Consider the following 27223-nt stretch of genomic DNA (forward strand, 5'->3'; position numbering starts at 1 on the left):
TTTCTTTAAGGGGAAAGTCCAGGCTGCTGTTGAGCTTCTTTCTGAGAAAGGTATTACAATCACTTAAGGACTATAAGCCTACTTTGTCTTTTCACTGCTGACATTTTGACTCATCATTGGCGAATATAATTAAAGGATCAAAAGTAAAAGTTCCCATAATTTAGGGGAATTGCCCCTGTAAGTGTTTTAGTATTATATATTAAGATAAGATAAATCTTTATTGATCCCCAGAGGGGAAATTCGGGTGTTGCAGGTAGCAGGAAGGTAAATACAAACAGACACAATGATTGATCAAATAAAATAAGAGGTATATACAACTGGTATACAAAAGTGACAATCTAAAGTGACATGTACGGTTAATAGCAGCAGCATTCAGCAGTATGAATTGAGATATAGTACCATATAAGGCGCAGAGGCAATAAAATACAATATGATATATTACATGATATATGTGTATATAATGTATGATATGGAATATTAAGTGAGTATTTAAAAAGTAATATGAAGTAAAATTGCAATATTATATCATTTTTATTATTATTACTGATATATTAATATGGAAGTAGTGTTTTTTTGGGTGTTTGGTCAAGGTGAAAATAATTTTAAAATTACTTAAACGTCAAAATCCAGGCCTTTTCTAGAAACCAGTGTGACCACAAGGTGGCGCCTGACTTCCTCTGTGTTTACCTCAATGTTACAGCAACGACACGAGCGACATCTAGCGGCCACGCTGGGCTACCGCAGAATCAGTTTGAACAACTACTGCCTCTGTGTCAAGTCTTCTCCTCTGTGTTGCATCGAAAGAGTTAAAGTCCAAAATCCTCTTACAGCTTTTCTACAGTTACTTTTTAATTGCTTTAGACGCGTCACGTGGTCGGAAACCAGCGCCTGTGGTAAGTTACCCGGATGATACACATCGTACCTGACCCATGAGCTGGAACGAACTCAGCAGACCACCATGGATTTTATGACAGATCGGGATGTGCAAAAGGTGAGCGTTAGCTTACAGTGTATCACAATGATAACAAAGAGTAGTGAGCCGCTGCTAAACATGTCCTGCAGTTTAATGTATAGTTTAAACTTCAAATGTGTAAACACAAAATCGATAATAACACATTTGTGTGAAAGGTTTTTAGAGACCTTTCCTCGTTAGCTGTGTCATATTCCTGCAAGACGTTATTGTTTATTTTAATGTCCTTTGTGTGACTGCATTTGTGCGCATTTCAGCCTCATTACATAACATGCTGCTGCAGCCACAAGTGTCCTACTAAACGTGGTCTGATCAGACTAGTAGCCTACTGCCTTGACTGAGAGTAATCTTTTTGTTATTTGGTACAGAAGGCATTCATTATTTCAGTCTTATTTCTCACTCTCATTCACTCATCTAGCCTATTTGAGCGTCATTACTGAGTGGAATGGTGCTGAAACACAAACCTATCCCAGGTATTACGATGAACTATGGTTTTACTCAAACCCTAAACGCACCTTAAATTCAAACATGGACTCGTATCTGTATTTAAAGTGACCCAGCAGCACTCTCCTCCCTCCTTACAGTACCTGGAGGATGGATACGTGGTTCTGGACGGGCTGCTGACCCCGCAGGAGTGCGACGAGCTGAGGCAGAGGATGTCAGAGATCGTGGACCGCATGGACGTCCCGGAGCACTGTCGCATCACCTTCTCCACCTACCACGATGAGCAGCTCAATAAACAGGTGACAGAAGGTGCCCACTGTACTGTGAAAAAAGGTCTTAAATAGTGTAAGTGACTTACAGCTTTATCACTGAATATTTCTTTCACATGCTTCCCTTCATATTGTCCTAAAGATGCAGGTAAGGTTCGCTGTTATGTAGCAGAAAGTTAGTGTGTGTTTCCCCTTTATTTGGTATGTTTACCTTCTCCCTACATGTCCTCCCTCTCAGGCTAATAACAAACTCTAATGTCAACAGTCTGCTCAGTGTCAGTGCTCTGTGTCTCTCCCTGCTGGATCATGTGACTGATTTTAACCCTTTGACCTGCAGGGAAATGCAGACTATTTCATCACCAGCGGAGATAAGATCCGATTTTTCTTTGAGAAAGGAGTTTTTGACGACAAAGGTGAGTGATTACTTCTAGCCTTTACATTATTTTTTACATGTCGAATGCCAAGTCTTTATTTATTTATTTATTTTTACCTATATATGTATTTAAATTTTTTATAAATGTTTTTGTTTTAACATCCTAATCGTTCATCATCCTTCTCTCTTCTCTATATTGTGTTTCTACATCTTTCTTTAGCTTTTAAAGGGCCAGTTCGCCGATTTTCAACCTCAGTTCTATCATGCTATTATGGGGAGCTAATGCCATTATGGTAGAAAAAAAATAAAATTCTGCTCTGTTTCTTTGGAGGACGCTATCCGCTTCTCCAATGGGCCCTGGAAAACCTCCGCCAGACTACGTAAAACGCTTCATCTGGCGGAGGCCAGGGAGCTCGCTAAACTACACTTTCTCAATCTAGGACGCCCGCCTCCGATGTCGTGTCTCGTTCAAAATCGTCAGGTTTGAAATGTAGACTGCAGACCTGAAGATTTTTTAGACGATCCACCGGTATATTCTCGTCGTATGTCAGATTCTGAACCGCTCTGAGCCATTGTCTGCAGTGAAAACGGTAGTATTTTTTTCCAGCGTCTCTCGCTGGGCCGTTCCTTTAAGAGGGAGGGGCGCAATGCACGCTGGGTGTTGTAGGAATGTAGAATGGGCGAACCCACGAGCTGTTTGTACAACTTTCTCCACAGCTATGGCGCCCATTTCAAATATCATTGCTTCTATCGATTACAGAGAACACCAGCTTTGACTGACAGCGGCTTTGTCCAGGGGCGAACTGCTCCTTTAAGATTGACTGTACAGTAATTTTGTGTTGCTTTGTTTGGTCTTGTTTCTTGGGTTTATATTGTTGTGTTGCCATCTGAGTATCCTGCTTTATCTTTGTTTGTTAAAGCACTTTGTAAGATCTGCATTAAATGTTATATATCATAAAGTTTTTCCATATAATTTTAGAGATTAATAACAAATGTCTTGTCTTTCAGGGGAATTCATCGTACCAAAACCGCGCTCGCTAAATAAAGTTGGACATGGTAATATTTTAAACCTAACACATTAAGCGCTTTCCAAAAGTGCAAAACTAAAATCCCATTTTTCTTCTTTTAGCGCTACATGCCTACGAGCCGTTGTACAAAAAGGTTACACATTCACCCAAAGTTCAGGTGAGTGAGCTGTGAAACAGCGTGAGAGAATGTGCTCTGAGTCACACAATAACTAACACTCACGTTAAGTGTTGTTCTCTCAGGGCATGGCGAAGAAGCTGGGCCTTGTGAGTCCTGTGATTCTGCAGAGCATGTTCATCTTTAAGGTAAAGCATTAAAGTCTGTCTGTGTATTGTACTGTAAGATAATCATGTAGTTTGTGGGGTTCAGTTAAGAGTTTTCTTTGTCTTTCCTTCAGCAACCAGGGATTGGTGGAGAAGGTAAGAAAATGTAATTACAGAAATCGGTACAAAAGACTTCATAAATATTCCTTCCATTAAACATCCTTATAGCAGATTTTTGTCTGTTTCTTAGTGACGTCGCATCAAGACGGCACGTTTCTGTACACGGAGCCTCTGGGGAGAGTTATGGGGCTGTGGATCGCCCTGGAAGATGCCACCGTTAACAATGGCTGCCTCTGGTTCATCCCGGGGTCACACAACAGTAAGAAAGCATCTTACCATGCGCTGTTCTAGAATACTCCCTTTACTCAGGACCCAACACTGTATACTGCTTTTTTTCCTACATCTTATTTGATTTGTCAATTGTTTTTTTTAGACACAGTTTTCGCAGGTTATGTTACATTACACTCTTTTTTTCCAAGGTGGTATATCTCGGCGTATGGTGCGTACCCCAAAAGGCACCTTTCCCCTGACAGACTTCATCGGTCGAGAGCAGGACTACGCTGATGAGAAGTTTATCAGCGCACCTGTAAAAAAAGGTAATTCACATCAGAGTTATTATAGTTTTTAAATTTCCATTAGTTTTTATTTTTATTTGGTCTTTCTGTTTGGTTTTTGATTGCAGTTAACTTTTAGTTTTATGACTTCTTAAGTAGTTTTATTTTGAGAAATGTTAAGTATTACGAGGGCAGCCTTCATTTAAAGAAGCTGTAAAAAGTAAGATGAAAGAATGCATGACACCAAATATGATTTACAAAGCTATTGTTTATTAAATGTCCCATATTGTGCAAAGCCATTTTATTCTTGTAAGCCATGAACCTTCTTCTGGGACTTAGTTTTAGTCTTAGTTTTCGTTAACTATAATAACCTTAAATTCACATGCGTGTGCGGATTACAGGTAAGTCTTTTCAAGCACTTTCATGACTTTTCAGCTGTATGGGGTGATGTAAAGTGTGACTGCTGGCTTTAGCTTCATGTTTAGCGTACAGACATGAGAATGGAATTGATCTTCTCGTGTAAATCTCTGCAAAAAAGGGGAAAACAAATGTCCCAAAATATAAAACAATTTCCCTAAAAAAAAATCTTGAGTATTTTGATTAAAAGTTAAAGGAATTTGTGGCACCAATTACTATTTTCTGACATTTTATTGACCTAAGGATTAATTGATAACAAAAACAGCTTCAGCCCTGTGTAGCACCAAATAAAGCTTTTAGAGCTGCTCAACTGATACAACAACCGCTCTGGTTCAGGTGGCGTCGTGCTGATCCACGGGGAGGTGGTGCATCGCAGTGCTGAAAACACCTCAGAAGACTCTCGCCATGTCTACACCTTCCACGTCATGGAGTCCCAGGACACCCGCTGGAGCCCGGACAACTGGTGAGAGTTTATCAGACTATTTTTCAGAACATGTTGAAATCATTATGTAATGTTGACTTGATGAGCATTTGAACTGTTGCTCAATTCAACACACACAAGGGTTTTCTGCTATCCCTACTTTGTCTGATATGACACCTAGCTTATGGTGGCTAATGTACACTAATGTTAGCTAATACTAGCAAACGTTACTATACATTACTGTGTACCTGAATATTACTCTTTCTACTATGAATCTGTGCTGCTGTTACACTGTTGTGGTTTGACACAGGTTAACAGTTAAATAGCAGAAACAAGCAAACATTCGTCCGTGTGGTAGCTTCAGTTACGAATCTGTAATAAAGCTTTACGGTGCTATTGTGCTAATTGAATTGAGAAAAACAGACTACTTAGCATCCGAAGTAGCTTTAGCAAGACAGCCGCCTGTTACAGTAACAGTAGTACCAGAAGAGTTGTCAAATTGACTCAATAATGTCTGATACTATCAAGTAAGCTCAAGTTAACTAACATTAGCTGATAATGTTAGCTAGCATTAGCAACTCCAACCAAATCAGACCAAGCACATCTGTGGCAGACTAAACTTTTACTAAAAAAATGTGTTTATTTTGGATTCAATATTGTGAGAGAAATATTGCTTCTTTAAAAAACGTTACATAACATTGCTGAAGTTTTAACCAATCTGTCGTGTTTCCATTTCTTTTGTCTTTAAAGGTTGCAGCCCACCGAGGAGCTCCCCTTCCCGCCTCTCTACACTAAATGAAGGATGTGGTTTGCGCGAGCTCACGGGGAGCCACGAGATCCTTTCTTTCCTGATGAAGGACCAACATGAATGAACTGTTTTTTAAGAGAAAAAAAAAACAATGCCGCCATTCCTCATGGCTTGTATTGTCAGAGGATTTTTAATAGACTGGAAAATTATTTCTTAATTAATAAAAAATAAAACTTTTGATCTACTTTTCATTGGTGTTCTACAGAAGCCCTTAGCGGACATGTGTCCAAACATTTTATTTACTCCGTTTTCCCATGGTAACGAGTTATTTCTGGTCGTTTTCTGGAGATCTCGACTTATTTTTTTCTCTTTATCTCAGGAAAAGAAAGCTGTTTTTCCCATTATGATGGATTAATTTGGCCCGTTCTCTCAAAATAAAGCTAATTTTCTTGTGATATCGGGGTAATTTTCCAATCTAGAAACAAAACAACAGGCTGGTCGCTGTGATGTTACAAATGAGGACGTGCCATGCTGCCATCGCCCACTCTAATGAGGTAAGTTAAGCATGTTTCTATGTTTGTTTTGTGCTTTTACAACTCTGGGGATACGAGTTATGATCATCAGACGCTACGGTGGGGCCGCGTCGTTATCTCGTGATAATGTGAACAATAATAATACGTTATCGGTATAGCACTTTTCAATACAGGTAACAAAGTGCTTCACAACAGACAATAAAAGCAAAAAGATAAAATTAATGATAAAAACAAGATAAAAATAACACCATAAGAGAAAACAAGAAAAAGAAAAAGCAAGAAAACAACCAGAAATTACTCGTTATCACAGGAAAACGCAGTAAATAAAATGTATGGATGCATGTCCTTTAAGGGCTTCCGTTCCGTAGTATTCCACACTGCAACTGACGCATTTATTCCTCTATACTTTTCTGAGGTCATTTTTTTTATGTCAAAACAAGATGACAGATTCAGATTTTTACAGACAACAGCAAGTATTTTATTTTCAAGTATGTTCATTTTAAGACGCAACTTAAATGAGAAACAACAAAAATGTGCGTACGAACAAACATGAAGCACAAGATCATAACCTGTATTCAAATTGAAAAGTAAAACTTTAAATCTTATCAAATGATCAATCAACAAAAAGGAGGCATATCACTTTTATATTCTCTGATGCGCTCGACATGCAGTATTACATCTTAAAAATGCAATGGTGGAAAAAACAACATACTAGTAGGATCATGCTCATAAATTGTTACAACATAAAAAACAGCAAAATATTTTAACAGATGAGCGGTAAACAAAAGGCTGTTAACTCTTATGAAAACAAGCTTTAGGTCATAAAGGTCATGAGCCATCCTCATCTCAGAATGATGAGATGAATCCTGATGAAACTTGTGGATTTTTTTTATCTAACAAATGTTAAATAAAATTAATAAAATCGCAGCAAAGAATAAAAGGCCTTTGGTAATTATTTAGGCCCAAAGCATATCTACAGACTCCAAAACGCAGCAGGGTTTGAAGGCTCAGTGTAACAAGGAAATGTACATATTGAGTTAACTGTAAGGGGTCCCAACAAATGTCAAAATGTTAAGCAAAGTCAGTTTACCAAACCAAAATATACTGTAGGATACCTGTGTACATGTTACAGTACTGATTCACATTAGTGTCATGCATGAGCATGGTGACGTTCTGCCATATTAAAGTATAAATCAGCCCTTTTTAAAGACGAGAGGGGCTGCCATGCTTTCATCTACAGCATCTAGTTAATGTGTGATAGAAAATATACTTCTTAAGGCAAATACTTTCAGCAGGTAAGTCCTTCATGTTGCCATCGGGGAGGCAAAAGAATCCAACAACAAAAACACTGAATAAGAAAAAGACGTTCCAGTAAGCTAACTTTTAAATAATGTTCTTCAAAGGCAATACAAAGGCATGTATCCATTTGGGACAGGATAGGAAATCCATCTCATTGATGATCAAGTGATGTGTTAGCAGCGTCTGTTCTGTTGAGACTTCTGTGAGTGTTTAAAGGACGTTTTTTCCTCTTTGTCAAAGTAACTCCTGTTGCATTATTCAGGAGCTGTTGGTGTCAGCCGCTGAGTACACAGAGAGGTAACTCCTGCTCACGTTTCTTTGTAACGTAACTGAATTGACTTGTGATCTAAAAAGGTAGCCGGCTCTAATGTCATGCTAACATCATATCTTCTGCCACATAAAGGAAGGAGCACATTATTTGGTGCAACAACTTAATCAAATCAAACCTGGTCAGCTTTTAAATATTCCTTTGTTGTGCTAACGAGTCCCCTGAGTCTCTAAAGGGACTTTTACTATCATATTTGTTCAATATTCTTGCACATTTTACCGCCATTCTTTCCTCACTGCAGAGCTGAGGAAGGATCCGTTTTCGTTTCCGGTCAAAGCAACAGCAGGATGAAGAGGTAGAGTGGGAGTAGGAGGTTGTCTATTTGGGAGGTGTAGGCTTCCAGCATGGCCACCAGAGTTACAGAACCAACAATCCATGAGTAGGTGGAGTTCAGATTGATGCTCCCATCGAAGATGAGAAACATAGCAATTGCGATGATCTGGGCGAACACAGACGTTGCAGTCCCCTCCATGGTTTTCTTAGTGCCGGGCCAGCGGATCTCCCCCATGGTGCTGCCGAACACGGACGCCACAGTGTCTCCGACCCCCACAGCCAGCACACCTGCATAAGGCACCAGCCCACCTGCACCAGGAAGTATCCCCTTAGGGGCGCAGGGTCCAGGGAACAGCCATATGGGCAGAGACATGCCCAGCAGCAGGTAGACGTGGGTCAGGATAAGAGGCCCAGAGTCCCGCTCATCTAGGAATAAAGTGAGCACCTGCCTGAGCAGCTGACCCAGCGGCCTGATCCGAAAGTAACGCACGTACTCCAGGAACAGAAAGACCGCCAAGCAACCCACAGACGCCACGTGGAGCAGCTGCCTGTCGTATATCAGCCCAGGAACGTACGTGGCCACTACGATCAGGTGGAAGTACTTCCTGACGACAGTGGAGGCCTGGTGCTTCTTGGACCCTGACTGCCGCTGGTGGTTCTGGTGTAACACGACACAAGTAGCCACGACAGCCCAAAACACCCAGTACCCCAGCAGACAGAGTCTTCTGTCATTTAACGTGACAAAGTCCAGCAGCCACATGATGGGGTGCCGCCCAATGAACAGCGAGAGCCACGGCATGAGGATACCAAGACCAAGAACGGCTGTCATCATGTGGAAGAACAGCGATGACACCCAGGTCTCGGACTCCATGAAGCAGAACAGCAGGGCAAAGAATACGCCCAGCAACAGAGAGCCAATCACGACGACTGGCAGGAAATAGTTCACTGGATCACCTTTGACCTCTGCCAGGTTCAGGGAGCGTTTGATGAGCTGGTTCACGATGAAACTGATTCCACCGACGATGAGGAGTGCCTCTCCAGGTGAGAAGCAGCGCGGCAGCAGGTAAAGCACAATCAGGCTGAGATAAACAAAGATCAACAGTACTTCTAAGACCTCGATGACCTCAGACACGGTCAGCGTTTGTTTTGTCGTGTAGAGAATCGCACTCCCAGCCATGCCTGCGATCACACAAGTGTTTGTGGGTACGGGTCTTGTGATTCCAAGCGCGATGAGGGAGAGAAACAGAGCCAGCATCATGCCTGTGATGGTAACCACCATGGTGAAGCGCTCAAAGTAGACATTCCCTGAGGCGGAGCACTTTTCTCTCAGTACAAGGCCCAGCAAAGGCATCACCATGGAAGCCGGGACGATGCCGCTGGTGGATGAAGGACGGAACTGGAAGACGGCGCCCCCCGACCTGAGCAGACGGTCCCATTTGTGCTGCACGTAGAAAGCCTGGATGAAGAGGGCTATGCTGCTCCAGGAGTGCTGGTTCCACACCGCCATGTGGACACAGAGCACCACAGCCAAGACTACAGAGGACTCCACATACACTGGATTGATCTGCATGGCTGCAGGGTGGATGGAGGCTGGCAGGGAGGGAGGAGGGTTGATCTGAACAGATGGTCTGCAACAATGAAGGCCTTCTCCTGTCAGTTCCTCTCTCTGGCACACTTCATCATTTGGCAGGCATTTCTCACTTTTTTAGGATGTCTAGAAAAAAAGAGAAAGATTTAATCACTGAGGCTTTTATTCAAAAATATTTATACACATCATAACAAGATAGAATTACATTACATTACAGAATGCAGTACATGTGGGACAGGGTGCACAGTGTTTAAGTGCATTAGTCACCCTATTACCCTAACCTTCTCGAACAATGTTGAACCTTGTACACGCTTTTACTGCTCGTCATGAACTCTGACTGCACTGAACATTCACCCAGTCCGTTTGAAAACATCCCCGCTATCTTAGCACATAAATGAGACCACAAGAAATCAGCTAAAACCTTTTGTTCCGTGGGGGTTTGAGGCTGGAGCGACTTTCGACAGGGCTGAAGCAACTGAGGAGATTTTGCTAACCCGTAGCCACATCTTCTGACAGATACAATGGAAAGGAGACTTCTCCAGTCATTTGTCATATTCATGCTAACAGCTCAGTGGGGCCAGCTAACCCTCACCTAAGTGAGAAACGCGTCCATCTGCGAGCCAAGGATGCTGCAACCTCGGCTAACGGCAAAATACAGCTGACTCCACCGAGTTAGCATAACGACACAGAGCACAGAAATGCTGGCGGAGAGGAAATAAAATCCATCTTGACAAAGAAGAACATACGTACCACATTAGCGCAATGTTATCTGGACGAAGGTGCGTTGTGATATGGATCGGTGCTGTCCTTTTTGACAGATTTCTTTCCTTTGTCAGCTGTCTCTTCTCTCACACCCAGTAGGAGGGGGCCATATTTGACAGCCGGGTCACGTGGTGCAATCGTTAAAAAAAAAGAAAGAAAAAAAGGCGTGGTTTTCGTTGTTTATAACTTATTCTTTAATATTTTATACATTGTTAAAGTATCGTGTCGTTATAAAGGCAGATACTTTGTGTTTTACTTATTTAAAATTTAGAGACAACACTTGCATTAAGCTATTTCATTATCTGTTTAAAATTGTATTTTATATTTCAGTTTTAAGCATGGATAAGTCATTATCTTACACGAAACTTAACAATGCTGTTATAATTATCTTTATTATAACAAAAGATAAATATTCAAAAGTTGGTGCTTTAATTTTGGCTTAGGATATGGCAAAAGCAGAATTTAGTGATTTTTTATTCTCTTTTTCTTTTTCGATTTTACAAACTTTTACAAACACATTTCAAGTACATATGTTAAAAATATGTCCAGCATGTACAATAATGTATCAAAGTGTGAACAAGTATACAAACTGGGATGATCAACATTACCAACAAATATTAACATTAAATAATAATGATTAAAAAACAAACTGTAGCTTTAAAAATATAAAAGGAGGGTAATCTTTCAAGCCATTTCATTTTGTGGATGTAATATTTTGCTACAATAATAATGGCATTAATTAAATATAAGTAATCCGCTCACAGATTGGAATTGTTGACAATTTAGTGCATTATTTGTAAATCGTCAGTGATATTTCTCTCCTTACACTCCTGAAGATGTCAGTCTCACTTCGGAAAAAAGACTGCACCACCAACGAAGAAGAACGTGCGTACGACGTTAATGACGATGATGTGCAACAACCAATCAAATGGCAGGAACGAAGATGGCGGAATCGGAGATGAGTGTCAGGTATGCAGATAGCAACAAACTTTAGCTAACGGTTACATTCTTTAAATGGTTGTTAAAGTATAAACAAGTGTGTAAACATGTATGCGCAACGTTTTGTTCATTAAGTCCTATCAGAAGTAACATTGTTGTTTCACAGTGTGTCTGTTGAGCTGTTAGCACCACGCTAACTTAGCTTAGCAAGTGCTAGCAGTTAAACATTTGAATGGCTTTCAGCAGCGCGGTGTGTCAGCCGCATGTCAACAACAGCATGTTGACTTGTAAACTATAACTCTGTCTTTTTCAGTGAATAGACGCGGAACCTGCGTTTCTCTTTCTTGTAAAAATGGCTTCATAATTAGCTCCAATTGCCGAGAATGGTTAGTTGTGACACAGGATAATTGGCTAATGCGAGTGTTTAGAAACGGAGAGGACAATGACTTTGTGCTTTAGCTTAGATTAGTTGAATGGAAAATATTTTCTTTCGCATTTTGCACAATATGAAAATGTTACCACGAGCCTAAAAAACAACAACACTTAAGACGGTGTCCTTTTTGATAAATAAAAAGTCAGTCATAATGAACAGACAACTTTCCTATTACGGGAATTTACTGGGACACGGCGCTTTATTAAACGTCAGGTGACGTTACAATATTTTAATGCCTGCTGCCATATTAAACACCAGGTTCTGTCACAATGTTAAACGTCTCCGGTTGTTGATACTCTAAAGTCATTCATAGCTTTGCTAAAGTATACTCATGGTTCTCATAGGAGCTGTCGAGAACTATGGACGATACTGCTGGGAAGGTCTGCATTGCGAGAACCGGTATGTTTACTCATCAAATAGTATTGTATATAACAGTGAGCAGCTACCAAAAAGGTTGAATCTTACTTTAAGAAAATTAGTGTAATAATCCAGTGATATTCCCTCTTCTTATTCTGAAATGTGTGACTGGCACAGGCTCAGATAGAAGCAGAGCTTGACAGACACTGGGACCGACTGCATCAAGGACTCAATTATTACAAGCCACCCAGGTATGTTAAAGTTATTTTACTCCATATATCAGATATAATATTTTTCTTAACAAACTAGAGAGTGATTGTCAACCTCACTTGTTGTAGCTCTTCCTCTGCTGGGAAAGTGAAGGACAACAAAGATGTTGCACAACCATTGAAGGATTTTGGTCTCAGGATCAGTAAACTATTGGTAAGTTTTTACCAATTTCTGTTTTACATAAAAGTTGTGATTCACTGTCTGCATTTTGTGGTCTATTTCATGAGGATTTGATAATGAATGAAAGCTTTGATGACATTACAGGGTCTTGATGAGCAGCAGAGTGTACAGCTTTTACAGTGTTACCTACAAGAGGACTACAGGGGAACCCGTGATTCATTAAAGGTATCTGATCCCACTTAATTTTTTTTAGTTGGATGTGATAATAATTTAGTACAATAAGGTCATTTTATGACAAATAGAAAATTCCAAATATTATTAAAACATATGAAAATATGCGGACTGTGGTTAACAGAGTCTTTCGTACAGGTTGTTCTCAAGGATGAGCGTCAAAGCCAGGCGCTGCTGCTTAAGGTCAGTGCAGTGAAATTTATATTTTAATACTTGCTTCAGTGTTTCAATGGAATAACCATGAACGTTTCATTTCTATATTTAATCCAGTTATAATGACTGCCTATTTTTGTATATCCACAGGTCGCTGACTATTACTATGATGAGCGCATGTGTCTGCTGAGATGTGTTCTGCTCCTGCTGACATACTTTCAGGACGAGCGACATCCATACAGGGTGAGAAGCAGCAGAATTTGGGTCCAACAAAAGTTAAATATAAACAAAGACTTATTCGGGTTTTCTCACTTAAACTATGTGTTTGTTTTTGTCCAGGCCGAGTATAGTAACTGTGTAAATAAACTGGAGAAGGATTTAGTGAGCAACTACCAGTCGCAGTTTGAGAAGCTCTTCAAATCAGAAGCACCAACATGGGAAACTCACGGAAACCTCATGGTGATCATTTTGTTCTTATGTTCATCATATTTTGTTGACGCTGTTTATTGTAACTTAGATCCTGTGAGGATTTAATTGATTCTGTTTTACTCAAGGACCATTACTGGTGCGTGTAACCTTTAATTGTTTTCTTTTTTCAGACGGAGAGGCAGGTGTCACTGTGGTTCCTTCAGTGTCTGAGGGAACAGTCTCTGCTGTTGGAGATCATCTTTCTGTATTACGCCTACTTTGAGATGAGCCCGGCTGACCTGCTTGGCTTCACCAAAATGTTCAAAGAACAAGGTTTTGGTTTACGGCAGACCAACAGACACCTCGTGAACAAGAGCATGGACTCGCTGGTTGACCGCATTGGGTACGAACACCTCGTTGTCTTTGTGTTAAGTTTAAAGTCACATGTCCTCTGTGTAGTAAAAGTAGGATGTCTCTATGTTATATGGGAATCTGATTAAAATTCACTTCAGTGTGGCTAATTAAGCAGACTCAAAGCACATGGCCATGCAGGCAATTTTACAGGTAGAAATTCTAGGGCATATCAGCAATGTCAAGATTGCATTACTGTATTAGCAATCTCGGATCCCATCAGCTACAGTCTGACGACGATATAGCCTCCGGGGACAACGGTGAACATGCCGGGCGTGTAGCCAGCAGTTAGCGATAAATGACTTCCAGTCAAGACTTCCTTTTCCGCTTGCTGCATTGTTACAGAAAAAGAAACCTTGTTTCTTTGTGTTTTACTTTAATCAACAGGTCTTAACTTTGCTGAAATTTCAACATCATGATGCAGATCAGTAAAAAGTAAAAATGCAGCTTTGTCAGGTCTGTCCTCTAGAGGAGAAGAAAACTACTTTTAAAATGCTCGTTTGTTGAACGGAGGTTGGATCGATCATTTCTGATGCATTCGAGGAAGTCTGGAAATCTGAATGCTGAACGGCTTTCGTGACACCGCGTCAAGGGAATTTATCTCAAGTTGAATTTTAGATCTAGGACGGATTATTAGCTGTTAGCATGCAGATGTCTGTTTATAGAGATTAAGAAGCTAAAACATCGTCAGATCACGCCGATGGGAGCCGGGATGTCATTACGGCGCATTACGTTCCGCCTGCTTTCGCTCTCCTTACATCCTGTTTTTCCTGCATACGCCGCAGCCTGCTGATACGTGATTGGTCAATATTACTTGCAATACAAGAATACTACAAACGGAAACACTTGCCGTCCCTAAAATCCACGTCCCTGCCTACAGATTTTACTTTTCTATGGAGAATCTGTAAATAGAGATTACTATATTAGTACAGTGACTAAACGATGCATCATGGCCTCTTCAGGTTAGCTCTATGACCCATAATACGAACTAGGTAATTCGCCTACAGATTAGTATTCATGTGTAACTGAAGTAATAAATAACACCAACTAAACCTTTTAAAACATAAACAAAAGATTTAAGCCAGAATATTCCTTAATTTGCCACTATATGTAGTTAATTGATTAATATTTAATTCCTTGTGTAATCTTTAATGTCTCTTGTCCGTTTCTCTGTCCGGCAGGTATTTGAGCTCTCTCATCCTGGTTGAGGGAATGGACATAGACTTCCTGCATAAATGTGCGCTGGAAGACTGCACAGAGCAGCATCAGTTCTCCAGTGCTCCTGAAGTCATCAAGGTTGGGCCATAGTCTTTAAGTCCAGCAGACATAAATACAGTGTGATGTAGTAATAGTTACACCATACTGTGTGTCAGCTGGAGACTTCAAGATTACCTTAATATGTCCCTAGATTAATATTCATCAATCCAAATTACACACAAGGATCTTAAATGAAGGCACCTACAGTAAACCATACAGACATCCACAATGTCTCCATATTTCATCTGTTTCTTCAGGAGATGGATCAGCTGCTGCAGACGTTTGGCGACATCCCTCACCACGGGCCGGTGCTGCTGGCCTGGGTCCTCCTGAGACACACTCTGCGACCAGACGAGACCAGCCCGGTGATCAGGAGGATAGGCAACACCGCCCTGCAGCTGGGAGTGTTCAAGTACATCTCCACCATGCTGAAAGGCCTTGGAGTGTCCGGGAATAATGTAAGAGAACATATACACACACGCTGGTAAAGTCTCTTTAATGGTTCCTTGTGTTAGATGATATCCTGTCGCTGTCTCATAAAATAGAGGAAGTAAGACGTCTGTTCACAAAGCCTTAACCCACAAAAATCAAAGTGCATTGAGCCATGGATCTCAAATCCTATCCTCGGGTTCAGAAGGTTTTCAATGTATTTGCATGTGGCCTTAGATGTAAATCAGTGAGTAATATGACGGCTAAAATGAAAACCACCTGGTATTAGAGGAACAGTGCTGTACACTGGATTGGTTTTACAGGCTAAATCTAAGTTAAACTTTTTTTTTTTTACTTTTCGAATATCTATTTTTGCGCAGTATGTGGACAAGAGGGCATACCAATACAACGAGAGACAAACTAACGTGCAAAGATATATTTATTGTAATGTAAACATGCCTTTAAAAGATCAACATGGGCTTCCTACACCTTGCAAAATAAACTTTAATAATAATTAGGTTCCTGTAGGACGGACATTCTGCTCTCTTTCCGGCCAGGTTGGGATTTGAATCCTCCGCCATCATTACCATACGCCACCTGGTTATTTTAGTAGCTCATCTCAGCTGGATGAAAGTTAATTATTAACATTGTGACGCATTCAAAGATGTGAAGTGCGCACGAGGACATGAGAACACAGAGGTAAAGCTGTGGTAGTGCTGATTTTTTCCACATCATATATTAATTCTAATTATCGAATATCCGTTTTTTAATGTAATTCGGTTACATATTCGAATTTAGAAGTTAGTTAGTGACGCGTTTTCCATCAGCCAGCAGTGGTTGGTCTGCCAGAGAGGGTAGGCGGAGCTAAGCGGCTGCTTTCCCGGTCTCTGCAAGTGTTGCGAGTAAACAGTAATCTACTATGGCTGAACAAACAAAGAAAAGATCGATGACTACAGATACAACTTCAACAATAAGTGAAAATCCAAAGAAAAAGAAACAATTTGGACGCTCAGATGAAGGCAAACAGCGAGGAAAATCAAGAGTCACAATCCGAGCTGTGGACGTCTGGTTATCTAGGATGTATGCGCTTGCATTTGCCCTCTAATTGCCATTAGATGCTGCCAAATAGAACGAGACGAGAACTTCGATCAGCCCTACAAGCTACGCATATGTCTGCAGCAAACATTAAAGTTTAGACAATGCAGTGAGAAAACACACTTGCAATTTAAAAGTCATCCATCACATTTTGTGCGTTGAATTTTGTCCATCACACTTTGACTCTTTTTCTCCCCAGTGCACAGCAAGCACAGCAAAGATGTGCATCTACGGTCTCCTCTCGTTTGTGATCACTTCTTTTGAAGAGGAGAGCTTACAGGTAAATGCACGCTTTTGTATTTTTAAATATTCTTTACTCACGTTCATATTCGCAAACCTGTGTTGGTAACTTTCCTTCTTACAATGAACGCGACAGACTGACGGCGTGGCGACGCAGTGCTCCCACCTGATCGATGCTGCGTGTGAGGTCCTCTCGGCTCCCAGTCTCGCTGAAGTCTTTTGGGAAATGGTGAGAAAAAACACTAAATTATGATAAAACAAATGTAAAGCATCTTATAATCTTTCCTGGTTTTTAATGTCTTTATCCAGAAGCCGAACATGGGCTTGGGGATGATCCTGGACAGCGCAGTCGGGATGTTCCCTCATAAGATCGGACCACTCTTACAGCTTCTTACTGCTCTTTTATCAAACAAGTCGACTGTAAAAAAGGTAGATTTCACACAGATACACACACTCATCTTTTCTTATGAAACTGGTTTAACAATGATGTTTTTGTTACCTTCAGGTGTACAACTTTCTGGATAAGATGTCCTTCTACACACAAGTATACAAACACAAGCCCAATGATATCGTCTCGAAGGACGACGAGACGCTTTGGAGGAGACAAACGCCAAAACTCCTCTACCCTCTCGGTTAGTTGCTCAGTGAAGTTTTGATGCGTAATTTCAGATGAACTCTTTCTGATGCTTCTGTGACACACCTCGTCATTCTGTGTCGGCCGTCAGGCTCGGGGCAGACGAACCTGTGGATGCCTCAGGGAGTGCTGGGTCAGGTGATGATTGGAGGCGAGCAGGGCTACGTGGTTCGCTGGGATTACTCCTACAGCTCCTGGACGCTCTTCACCTGTGAGGTGGAGATGCTGCTCCATGTTGTTTCAACTGCAGGTATACAACTGGTCATTCATAAATTCCCACATGCAGAATAATATGTCTGTGGAACAAGTTCGATGAGATACCATGTTTTGTTTGTTTGTTTGTCAGCTGATTGAATCCTTTCTGCACGATTAACTTGTTTGTGCTTTTCTGCCTCTTCTTGTCCTAGATGTTCTGTCTCACTGCGCTCGTGTGAAGCCCATCCTGGATCTGGTCCATAAGATCATCAGCACCGACTGGACCATCTCTGACTGTCTCCTGCCTCTCACATCACGCATCTACATGCTGCTGCAGAGGTAAACCAGGGTTTCCCACACATAAACTAAAAAAACGATTAAATAGTGGCACTGAGCAGTCTAGCCCCTCCCCTATATCGAAACCTCCATGTGATATCGTTCCCTTTAGACGCTTTCTAACCGACTGAAAGACGATAGAAAAGTATGACACTTGAATTTTATAATCTTTTTTTTTTTACAATACATTGCTATGTCCTTTCAGGTGTAACTTGGATAGATGTAGGCTTAATGAACGACTTCGCTCCATCATTGCGCCTCTGTGCGTTTTACGCAGAAGACAGAACATGACAGGTGTAATAATCCCGCCTTGAACTGGCAGTGTAAAAGGGGCTTGAGACACTTCATCATGAACCCTGCATCATCAGAAAAAGGAGGAATAAAACTGGGGTTAAAAGTGTCAGTACTAGGCCTACTGGTAAATGATATGACCGTTTGAGAGCAAGTGCTGTCCCGAAAACTCCTGGAAAGGTCCTGGAAAATGATTTCTTAAAAAGAGTGGGAACCCTGATTATTTAAGGCTGACCTGAATGCTTCAAAGCTTCAAAGCTTTAATCGTTGCCATGGTAACCGACCGCAAAAATCAGGATTGGAATTAGTTTTTCTTTTTTTAACCACAGATGTTGGGAGATGAGCAGATATTACACAGATCTGTGTGTTTCTCTCGCTCTCTACCTGGCTCAATAAGGTCGCGATCTGTCCGTGTTTCCGCGCACAGTTACTATAAAGTATAAACTACGTCTCCACATGCTGTGAAAGACACGAGCAGGAGCTGTAACCAGTTTATAATAACAGCGCAAGGAGGACGCAGACGTTTCATAACGTTGATCTGTGTGTTAATCACGTGGATCGTTCTGGCTGCCTGTCGCTGTTAACAGAGCCTCCAGTCTATCGTAATCATAATGCTGGTCTAAGACCTGTGGGAAACACTGTAAACTAACTCTACAGAGAGCCCTTCAGACACTCATCATTTGTGTGCCTCCTCTCTGTAAGGTTAACATCAGTCATCAACCCTCCGGTGGACGTCATCGCCTCCTGTGTGAACTGTCTCTCCGTCCTGGCGGCGAGGATGCCCGGGAAGGTGGGTCTGCTTCTTTAAGAAGGATTTAAAGTTGCTGTTCTTAAATCCTCCACACACACTCATCCATCTTTTACTTCAGGTGTGGTCCAGTCTGCACCACACAGGTTTCCTCCCGTTTGCCTCCAACCCTCTGACCAGCATGGCTCAGTGTGTAAGGTAAAATGAAAAGCCCGAAATGAGATGCTTGTATCATTGACTGGTGATTATAAGAGTTTTGGGGAAAATTAAAACTACTGACATTTTTTTTTTCTAGTGCTGAAGGGATGAAGGCAGGTAACTATGGCAACCTGCTTGTCCAGATTGAGCAGCCCAGGGGGGAGTACGCCGTGACAATCGCCTTCCTTCGCCTCATTACAACCCTGGTCAAGGTAACAGATTTTACCTTATAAGATATACATGTAACCTGTGAATGTGGTGTCCTGCTGCTTTAATGCTCATCTCTCTGTTGGTTCATTTCAGGGTCAGCTTGGCAGCACTCAGAACAAAGGCCTGATCCCCTGTGTGCTGCTGGTGTTGAAGGAGATGCTGCCCACGTACCACAAGTGGCGTTACAACACCTACGGAGTCAGGGAGAGGATAGGTGAGGGGAACGTGTGTGACGTGAAAGCAGTGTGAAGTTGCTCTTTCGTCCGGACTGAAAATAAAGTGAAAACTTTGTTCTCTCTGTGTAACCTGTGCAGGTTGTCTGATTTTGGAGCTGATCCACGCCATCCTTAACCTGAGTCCAGAGGGAGAGGATCAGGGAAGGTAAGGAGAGGTCCATCCCAATAAAACTTCAATTGTTGCATGCACATTTTCAGTTAATTTAAAGGAGCAGTTCACCCCTGGAAAAAGCTGTCAGTCAAAGCTGGTGTTCTCTGTAATCAATAGAAGAAATAATATTTGAAATTGGCGCCATAGCTGTGGAGAAAAATGTACAAACAGCTTGTGGTTTCGCCCATTCTACATTCCTACAACACCCAGCATGCATTGCGCCCCTCCCTCTTGGATTCTGCACTGCGATTGTGACTTAGATTAGATTATATTTCTATTAAAGCCTCATCTGCACTATTGATCAGTGATAAAAAAGATTTGACTGCTGGCCTAAAAACAACAACCAGATGTCTGTCGATGAAATTAACCTCTCTTTGCTTCCTCCATGCAGCACCCCCACCCTGCAGTCTCTGTGCATCTACAGCCTGGCAAACACCGAGGCCGGACAGGCGGTCGTCAACATCATGGGAGTTGGAGTGGACACCATAGATGTGGTCCTGGCTGCACAGCCCAGCAGGTCAGAGTTCATGTCCAGTTTTCATATAATTAACAGAAGCCTTTCATGTTATTGATGAATTGTAACATCATGTCTGGAAATTAAAATGTAATATTTTCTGACGGTCCAGCTGCGGCTCCGAGGGTCCCGGTCAGATCCTGATCCAGACAGTCAAACTGGCCTTCTCCGTCACCAACAACGTCATCCGCCTGAAGCCGCCGTCTGACGTCGTGTCCCCCCTGGAGCAGGCGCTGACGCAACACGGGGGCCATGGAAGCAATCTCATAGTGGTCTTAGCCAAGTATATTTACCACAAACACGACCCAGCGCTGCCTCGCCTGGCCATCCAGCTGCTGAAGAGGCTCGCCACAGTAAGGATTTCCAACATATTCATCCAGTATATGTTGTACACGATGGGGTTGTTTTGTAGAACAGTATTTCTTTTAACTCTTTTCTCCTGTAGGTGGCTCCGATGTCGGTCTACGCCTGCCTTGGCAGTGACGCAGCAGCCATCCGGGATGCCTTCCTCACTCGGCTGCAGAGCAAGACAGAAGACATGCGGATCAAGGTCATGATCCTGGAGTTCCTCACTGTTGCTGTTGAAACGCAGCCCGGCCTCATCGAGCTTTTCCTAAACCTGGAGGTAAAAGATGGAAAGGAGGGGTCAAAGGTATGAACCCAAGGGTAGTCGTCGTGTATTTATTTGAACCTTCATTAGTGCTGCTTCTGGATTCTAAATCTTTTCCAACCTGTAGGAGTTTCTGCTTGGCGAGTGGAGCTGCCTTCATGTGGTGTTGGACCTCATTGACTCCAAACAGCAGGGGAAGTATTGGTGCCCCCCTCTGCTGCACCGAGCGGCCCTGGCCTTCCTCCTCGCCCTGTGGCAGGATCGCAGAGACAGCGCCATCTCCGTCCTACGTAAAAAGTACGTACAGACGACGTTTTTGTTTTGAGCTTGAGAAGATCTTTGCGACTGGATGTGTCGACAGACTGCATAATGGAGTTTGTATGAATATGTCAATGCTTTTTTCCACAGAGAGCGGTTTTGGGAGAATTTGACGACGCCTTTGTTTGGAACCCTCACCCCACCTTCAGACACCACAGAGGTATTTTGCTCCTTATTACCCTCCTCTAATGATAACGAGTAATTGGATACATGTCTGTCAACTCAAGGATGTTGTGTTCCCCTCAGCCTTGTGTTCTGGAGACGTGTGCTTTTGTCATGAAGATCATCGGCCTGGAGATCTACTACGCCGTCAGGTAATGTGCTCCCAGATTTCCTCATCGTTTTTATTCTCAGTCGATCACTCAAATCTCACCTAACTGTTTTTAACTCTGTCTGTTACAGCGGCTCCCTCGAGCAGTCTCTAAAGGACGGGCTTCAGAAGTTTTCCAATGCACGACGATACGAGTACTGGTCCCAGTATGTCAAGTCTCTGGTGTGCCACGTGGCGGAGATGGAGGAGGAAGGCATCTGCTACTTCCCCGAGACCCAGATGTTGATCTCTGCCTGGAGGATGCTGCTCATTCTCTCCACGAGCCATGTATGTGACAGCAGTTGAGTTTACTGTAGATGTTTATGTGAAGACCGGTGTGCATTCAATCACAGCTGGTTCTTATGAAGTGTTTGTACGGATTAAAACTCTAACTAACTAACTTAACGATATTAGAGTGATGTCAGTTTTTTGCTTACTTTATTTGTTTGATTTGTTTGTGTCTTGCACTTTTAAGTGTTTTTGCTTTGATGCAGATGGACCACAAACAACTGATGCAATAATATTATTTATATATTTTGTTCTCAGTCCGATGTGATGCAGCTAACGGAGGACTCCACCAAACTGAAGCTCTTCATGGACGTCCTGGATGGAACCAAAGCTGCTGTAAGTCATCGTATTTTTCTTGAATTTAAAGCCCCTTTTACACTGCCAGTTCAAGGTGGGATTATTACACCTTTGTTACGTTGAGTCTTCTATGTAAAACGTACGGAGGCGGATAGGTGGGCGAAGTTATGCGCCCTCTGAGCTGTCATCGGACAGCGCATCAGGCAGGGCGGAACAGCGCCGTGTGAGTGTGTATTTGAAGCCCGTGCTGTTTGTTTACACCTGGCGCACGTTTTGCTTCCGCAACGCCAGAATGCTATCAAGAAACACACCGCAGTGTAAAAAGGGCTTAGGTGTTCTCATGTTACCTCTTATGTGTTCTCTTCTATCGCTGTTTAACTTCTCTTTTGGTCCTTTTCAGCTGACGACACCGATGTCTGTGCCTTGTCTTCGTCTTGGGTCCATGATGGCCACTCTACTCCTCATCCTCCTCAAACAGTGGAAAAGGTGTGGATTCATGAACATCAGTGCGCACTTATACACACCGCCTACCTCCATTACCTCTAATAAACTCTGTCGTGCCGTCTCCCTGTCTCCAGTGTGGTAGCGACAGCCCCCGACATCCTGTCTCCGCTCTCCCTGATCCTGGAGAGCGTCCTGCAGGCCGACCAGCAGATGATGGAGAGGACCAAAGCCAAAATCTTCTCTGCGCTCATTTCTGTGCTGCAGATTCAGGGACTCAACGGTGAGTGTTTGTTTTTACTATCATCCAGCAGTAATCCGCAGCTCATTCTTTAATTGATTAAATTTCTATGTCGACTAGGTGGAGATATTTCCCAGCTGCCCCAGCTGTTGCTGTCCGTGTGTGAGACGGTGAAAGACGAAGCCCTGGCGCTGATCGACAACACTCGTCTCATGAGCCAGGCAGGAGAAACGGTGGAGGACGAGGACAGCATGGAGACGGACTCTCCCCGCGGCCAGCAGAAGGACCAGAGAGACGGGGTGAGCTGTGGCACATTTCATGGACTCATTGATAGGTATCATTGAGTGTGAATCCAGCATATATAGGAGTTGGCTTTAAGACATTTTTCACTCTTTTTTTAGGTGTGTGTGTTAGCCCTGCACTTAGCGAAGGAGCTGTGTCGTACTGATGAGGACGGGGAGCACTGGGTCTCGGTGATGAGGAGGGTTCCGGTCCTCCCCTCAGTCCTCAGCGCTGTAGAGCTCAGCCTGCGATCCAAACACAACCTCTACTTCACCGAGGCTGCACTTCACCTGCTGCTCACACTGGCCCGCACTCCACAGGTAAACACACCTTTTAATGTAGTGCCCATGTTCGTTGTCATAACAGCAGTAAGTTGTATCATGGTTTGGATACACATACATTTTTAATTTTGTTGTCTTCATTGCATTATCTATAAGAAGCAAAATGTAAATGAATAATGTTCGCAGATTCATGTGTTGTTGATGTGATGTAAATGATTGTCTGCCTCATTTTGTCCTCCAGGGGGCAGCAGCTGTCGCAGGAGCCGGCGTCATCCAGACAATCTGCCTCCCTCTCCTGAGTGTCTACGAGGTGTCTTCAAACGGAGCATCACAGGTAACAGAAAAGACATTAAAGCGGTCTCTTTACATAACATCGTCCTGCTCAGTGATGCAGACAAATCAGTACTTTACCGTGATATATTAAAGCAGTGTATTTATGTCTCCGAGCAGAGTTTCTCCAGGAAGTCCCAGGACTCCGCCTGCTGGCCGGGGGTGTACCGCCTCTGCATGTCTTTAATGGAGAGTCTGCTCAAGACTCTGCGCTACAACTTCGTCAACGAAGCCCTGGACTTTGTCGGAGTCCACCAAGAGCGGATTCTACAGGTAGCAATGTGATTAAAGTTATCTGAATGCATGTACAGTAAGAGACACTGGAGGGGTTCAGTGATCTTCAGTCCTTTACACGTAACCTCCTCGTACAGTTAAAGACTGTCTTTGCTTTTTAAGGGCTGCAACTTAAATTAATACAATTAATTTTTCTGACATTGATTCTTGATTAATTTATTTCAGAAAATTGTGAAAAATGCTCCTCAATTTCCAAAATTTCATACACAAGTTAACCGTTTTGTTTATCTCAAATACACAGATATTCAGTTTGATGTTATTACTTAAAGGAGCAGTTCGCTGTCAGTCAAAGCTGGTGTTCTCTGTAATCGATAGAAGCAATAATATTTGGAATTGGCGCCATAGCTGTGGAGAAAGTTGTACAAACAGCTCGTGGTTTCGCCCATTCTAAATTCCTACAACACCCAGCATGCATTGCACCCCTCCCTCTGAAAGGAACAGCACAGCGAGAGACGCTGGAGTGAGATACTACCGTTTACGCTGCATGCGATGGCTCAGAGCGGTACAGAATCCAAAATACGACAAGAATATACCTGTGATCGTCTAAAAAATCTTAAGGTCTGCAGTCTGAATTTCAAACCTGACGATTTTGAACGAGACATGACATCGGAGGCGGGCGTCCTAGATTGAGGAAGTGTAGTTTAGCGAGCTCCCTGGCCTCCACTAGATGACACGTTTAACGTAGTCAAGCGGAGGTTTTCCAGGGCCCATTGGAGAAGCGGATAGCGTCCTCCAAAGGCACAGAGCCAAATTGCATTTTTTTTCCTACTATAATGGCATTAGCTCCCAATAATAGCATGATAGGACTGAGGTTGAAAAGCGGCGAACTGGCCCTTTTAAAGCTCCACATAACTACTGCAAAAGACTGAGAAAATACAAAAATATTCACTTCTGTGGGCTGAAACTGGATTTTTTTTTAAACTGACCTTCACGTTCACCTTTTCTCTCATGCTCAGTGTCTGAACGCCGTGCGGACGGTGCAGAGTCTAGCGTGTCTGGACGAGGCGGATCACACGGTCGGTTTCCTGCTGCAGCTCTCCAGCTTCTGTAAAGAGTGGCAGTTTCACCTTCCCAAACTGCTCCGAGATGTCCAGGCAAGTCCAGAGGGAATCTCCACATCAGCAAAGATCAACACATCTCCTCCTATGCAGTTACACTTTCACTTCACTGCACTTACATCTGTGTTTATCTCTGTCTTTCCCATGCAGGTGAACTTGTGTTATCTGTGTCAGACCTGCACGTATCTGCTCCACAGCAAGAAGATGCTCCATCACTACCTCCAGGTCAGATTTAAGGACACTTTCTACCTTCATGCCATGCACTGAAACATTTCTGTCTACAACAAATCCAGTTAAAATGTTTCTAGAAGTCTGTTTACTCAGATCATGTGTGCTTTTGATGTTTATATTTTAGGCTAAGAACGGGGAATCGTTGCCCCCGGGTCACCTCCCCAGGACACAGCGGCCCCCTCAAACTCCGTCTAAAGAGGCAGCAGGTGGAGGAGAGAGAGAGGAAGCCGAGCAGAAGGCCCTGCTGGCTGTGCAGTGCAGCCTTCTGAAGATCCTCAGCAAAACCCTGGCAACACTGCAGCACTTCACTCCAGACTGCTGCCAGATCCTCCTGGACCAGGTCAGCCTGCTAATCCCTTCTTATCCTGATTATTAGCATCATGCTTCCAGCTGAATCACGGCCACATGTTGACAATAAGATATGAACAGAATAAAATGTTTGCCTCTGTGTGTGTCAGAGTATGGACCTGGCCGAGTATCGAACCCTGTTTGTGCTCAGCTTCACGACGCCGGCGTTCGACCCCGATGTGGCTCCATCGTTCGGGACCTTGCTGGCCACCATCAACGTGGCCCTGAGCATGTTGAGCGAGGTAGGTGTTTAATGTAGTCGTAAGTATCTCCAGCTGCAGTCCGCTTCAGTGGATCACTGATCTATGTTCTTTTTGCTCATAGATGGAGAAGAAGAAAGAGCCAGTGTCCTTGAGTATAGTCTCACTGGCCTCATCAGAGGAGATCCAGGCTCTGAAGTGAGTACATTTTCCTCGTACCGCCCTCTGCTTACAGTCAAGAGAACTGGCTGTTCCTCCCAGCTAGAAAGTGTATTTCCCGCTTCTTTTTTACTCCTGTGTTTCGCTGTGAATGAAGTTTCACCTTTTGTTTCTCTTTCAGGTCACTGCTGATGTTCACCATGGAGAACTGTTTCTACGTGCTGATCTCTCAGGCCGTTCGGTGTCTCAAAGATCCCTCCATCCTCCCTCGGGACAAACAGAGGCTCAAACAGGAGCTCAGCTCTGAACTGGTGCGACATCACATCTCTTATTTACGCTTTTAAAGACTGTATGTTTATCATCCACAAATTACATGAAGTGTTTTCTGTGTAGCAAAAGCTTTCCCCGCTCTGCAGACAAATACTCACAAGAGAACCAAATCCAAGGCTGAAAATAGTCCCCACCTGAAACACTAATAACTCCTGTTTCCGTCTGCCTCGTCCTTTATAATACAGTAACAGAATCAGCTGTAACTTCTTTGATCTTCTCTTCTCCTTCAGAGCACCCTCCTCTCCAGCCTGTCCCGCCACTTCCGCCGGGGCTCTCCGTCGTCCCCGGCCAGCGGCATCCTCCCCTCCACCCAGTCCAAACCCCCCACACCGGGCTCCAAGGCGAGCCAAGAAGGTCAGGAGCCGTTCATCCAGCTCGTCCAGGCGTTTGTCAGACTCGTGCAGAGATAGAAGGACCGAACATTTCCAGGTGAAGAAACGCATCTCAAATACAACACTTTTGTACCTCTGGTTGGAAACAAAAAAAAGCCTCGTTTTTATGTCCAAAGTTATTTCAGTAGTTAAAATAGCACAAATCTGTGACCTGGAGTGAGTGTGTTTATCTTATATAATATTCATTTTGCCAAAACTGCTGTTATAACATGACAACAACCAAAGTGTTTACTTTCAACGGCCAACGAGAAGCTGCCTGATTGTCAAAAGAAACATGTGATATGAAGAGATCTGGGTGCTTCTAAACATCAGTCGCTGACTGTGGTTCATCTTTGTGAGGCCTAGTTTTATAGGTCACTTCGATCTTAACGTTACAAACGACCAGACACGTTTCAAGTGCTTCTTAAATAAATTAGATCTTTCAAATATAATCTTTTCCTGTAAACTGACTCGATGTAGTAGAAAACTAAACTATAATACTTTTTCTATTTCTCTTCATTTTCACTAAATCTGTCTAGACTTTGCTATTTTCTTATCTCTGCTCGTCCATGTACACGTTTGGAAGCGGTTAAGATTTGTACTTAAAAAATGTGTGTTTATGCTAATAAAGGGACTTTTGTACCACAATT

The 27223-nt window shown here is 42.8% G+C and overlaps 3 protein-coding genes across 3 annotated transcripts; 2 read left to right on the forward strand and 1 right to left on the reverse strand.

Annotated features, from left to right (window-relative positions):
• Positions 1-877: 877 nt before the first annotated feature.
• Positions 878-5964, forward strand: phyhd1 (phytanoyl-CoA dioxygenase domain containing 1). The gene is made up of 11 exons (XM_069673639.1): positions 878-991; positions 1555-1713; positions 2021-2096; positions 3065-3112; positions 3186-3241; positions 3325-3387; positions 3480-3501; positions 3596-3724; positions 3885-4001; positions 4713-4839; positions 5548-5964. The coding sequence occupies exons 1-11, from the start codon at positions 959-961 to the stop codon at positions 5594-5596; spliced, it is 879 nt and encodes a 292-aa protein (XP_069529740.1). The 5' UTR covers positions 878-958; the 3' UTR covers positions 5597-5964.
• Positions 5965-6505: 541 nt separating this feature from the next.
• On the reverse strand, positions 6506-10406 carry dolk (dolichol kinase). The gene is made up of 2 exons (XM_069673599.1): positions 10317-10406; positions 6506-9692 (listed from the first exon to the last, which is right to left on the reverse strand). The coding sequence occupies exon 2, from the start codon at positions 9546-9548 to the stop codon at positions 7977-7979; it is 1572 nt and encodes a 523-aa protein (XP_069529700.1). The 5' UTR covers positions 9549-9692; positions 10317-10406; the 3' UTR covers positions 6506-7976.
• An 850-nt stretch (positions 10407-11256) lies between these two features.
• nup188 (nucleoporin 188) lies at positions 11257-27209 on the forward strand. The gene is made up of 43 exons (XM_069673004.1): positions 11257-11297; positions 12045-12099; positions 12235-12308; positions 12396-12480; positions 12592-12672; positions 12817-12861; positions 12982-13074; positions 13171-13290; positions 13431-13642; positions 14832-14946; positions 15165-15365; positions 16631-16711; positions 16808-16900; positions 16981-17100; positions 17177-17303; positions 17397-17555; positions 17713-17839; positions 18830-18917; positions 18997-19073; positions 19171-19285; positions 19377-19497; positions 19598-19664; positions 20062-20187; positions 20297-20537; positions 20630-20836; positions 20922-21091; positions 21203-21272; positions 21359-21426; positions 21515-21710; positions 21969-22046; positions 22408-22493; positions 22586-22731; positions 22810-22988; positions 23091-23291; positions 23494-23586; positions 23703-23855; positions 24833-24970; positions 25085-25159; positions 25290-25505; positions 25624-25755; positions 25838-25911; positions 26054-26183; positions 26433-27209. Exons 1-43 carry the CDS (start codon positions 11257-11259, stop codon positions 26610-26612), a joined length of 5256 nt encoding a protein of 1751 aa, XP_069529105.1. The 3' UTR covers positions 26613-27209.
• The last annotated feature ends 14 nt before the right edge of the window (positions 27210-27223 follow it).

Source organism: Semicossyphus pulcher, unplaced genomic scaffold, assembly GCF_022749685.1.
Source record: "Semicossyphus pulcher isolate SPU_LCO1_2020_fin unplaced genomic scaffold, fSemPul1.0.p SCAF_22, whole genome shotgun sequence".
Classification (NCBI taxonomy): Eukaryota; Metazoa; Chordata; class Actinopteri; order Labriformes; family Labridae; genus Semicossyphus; species Semicossyphus pulcher.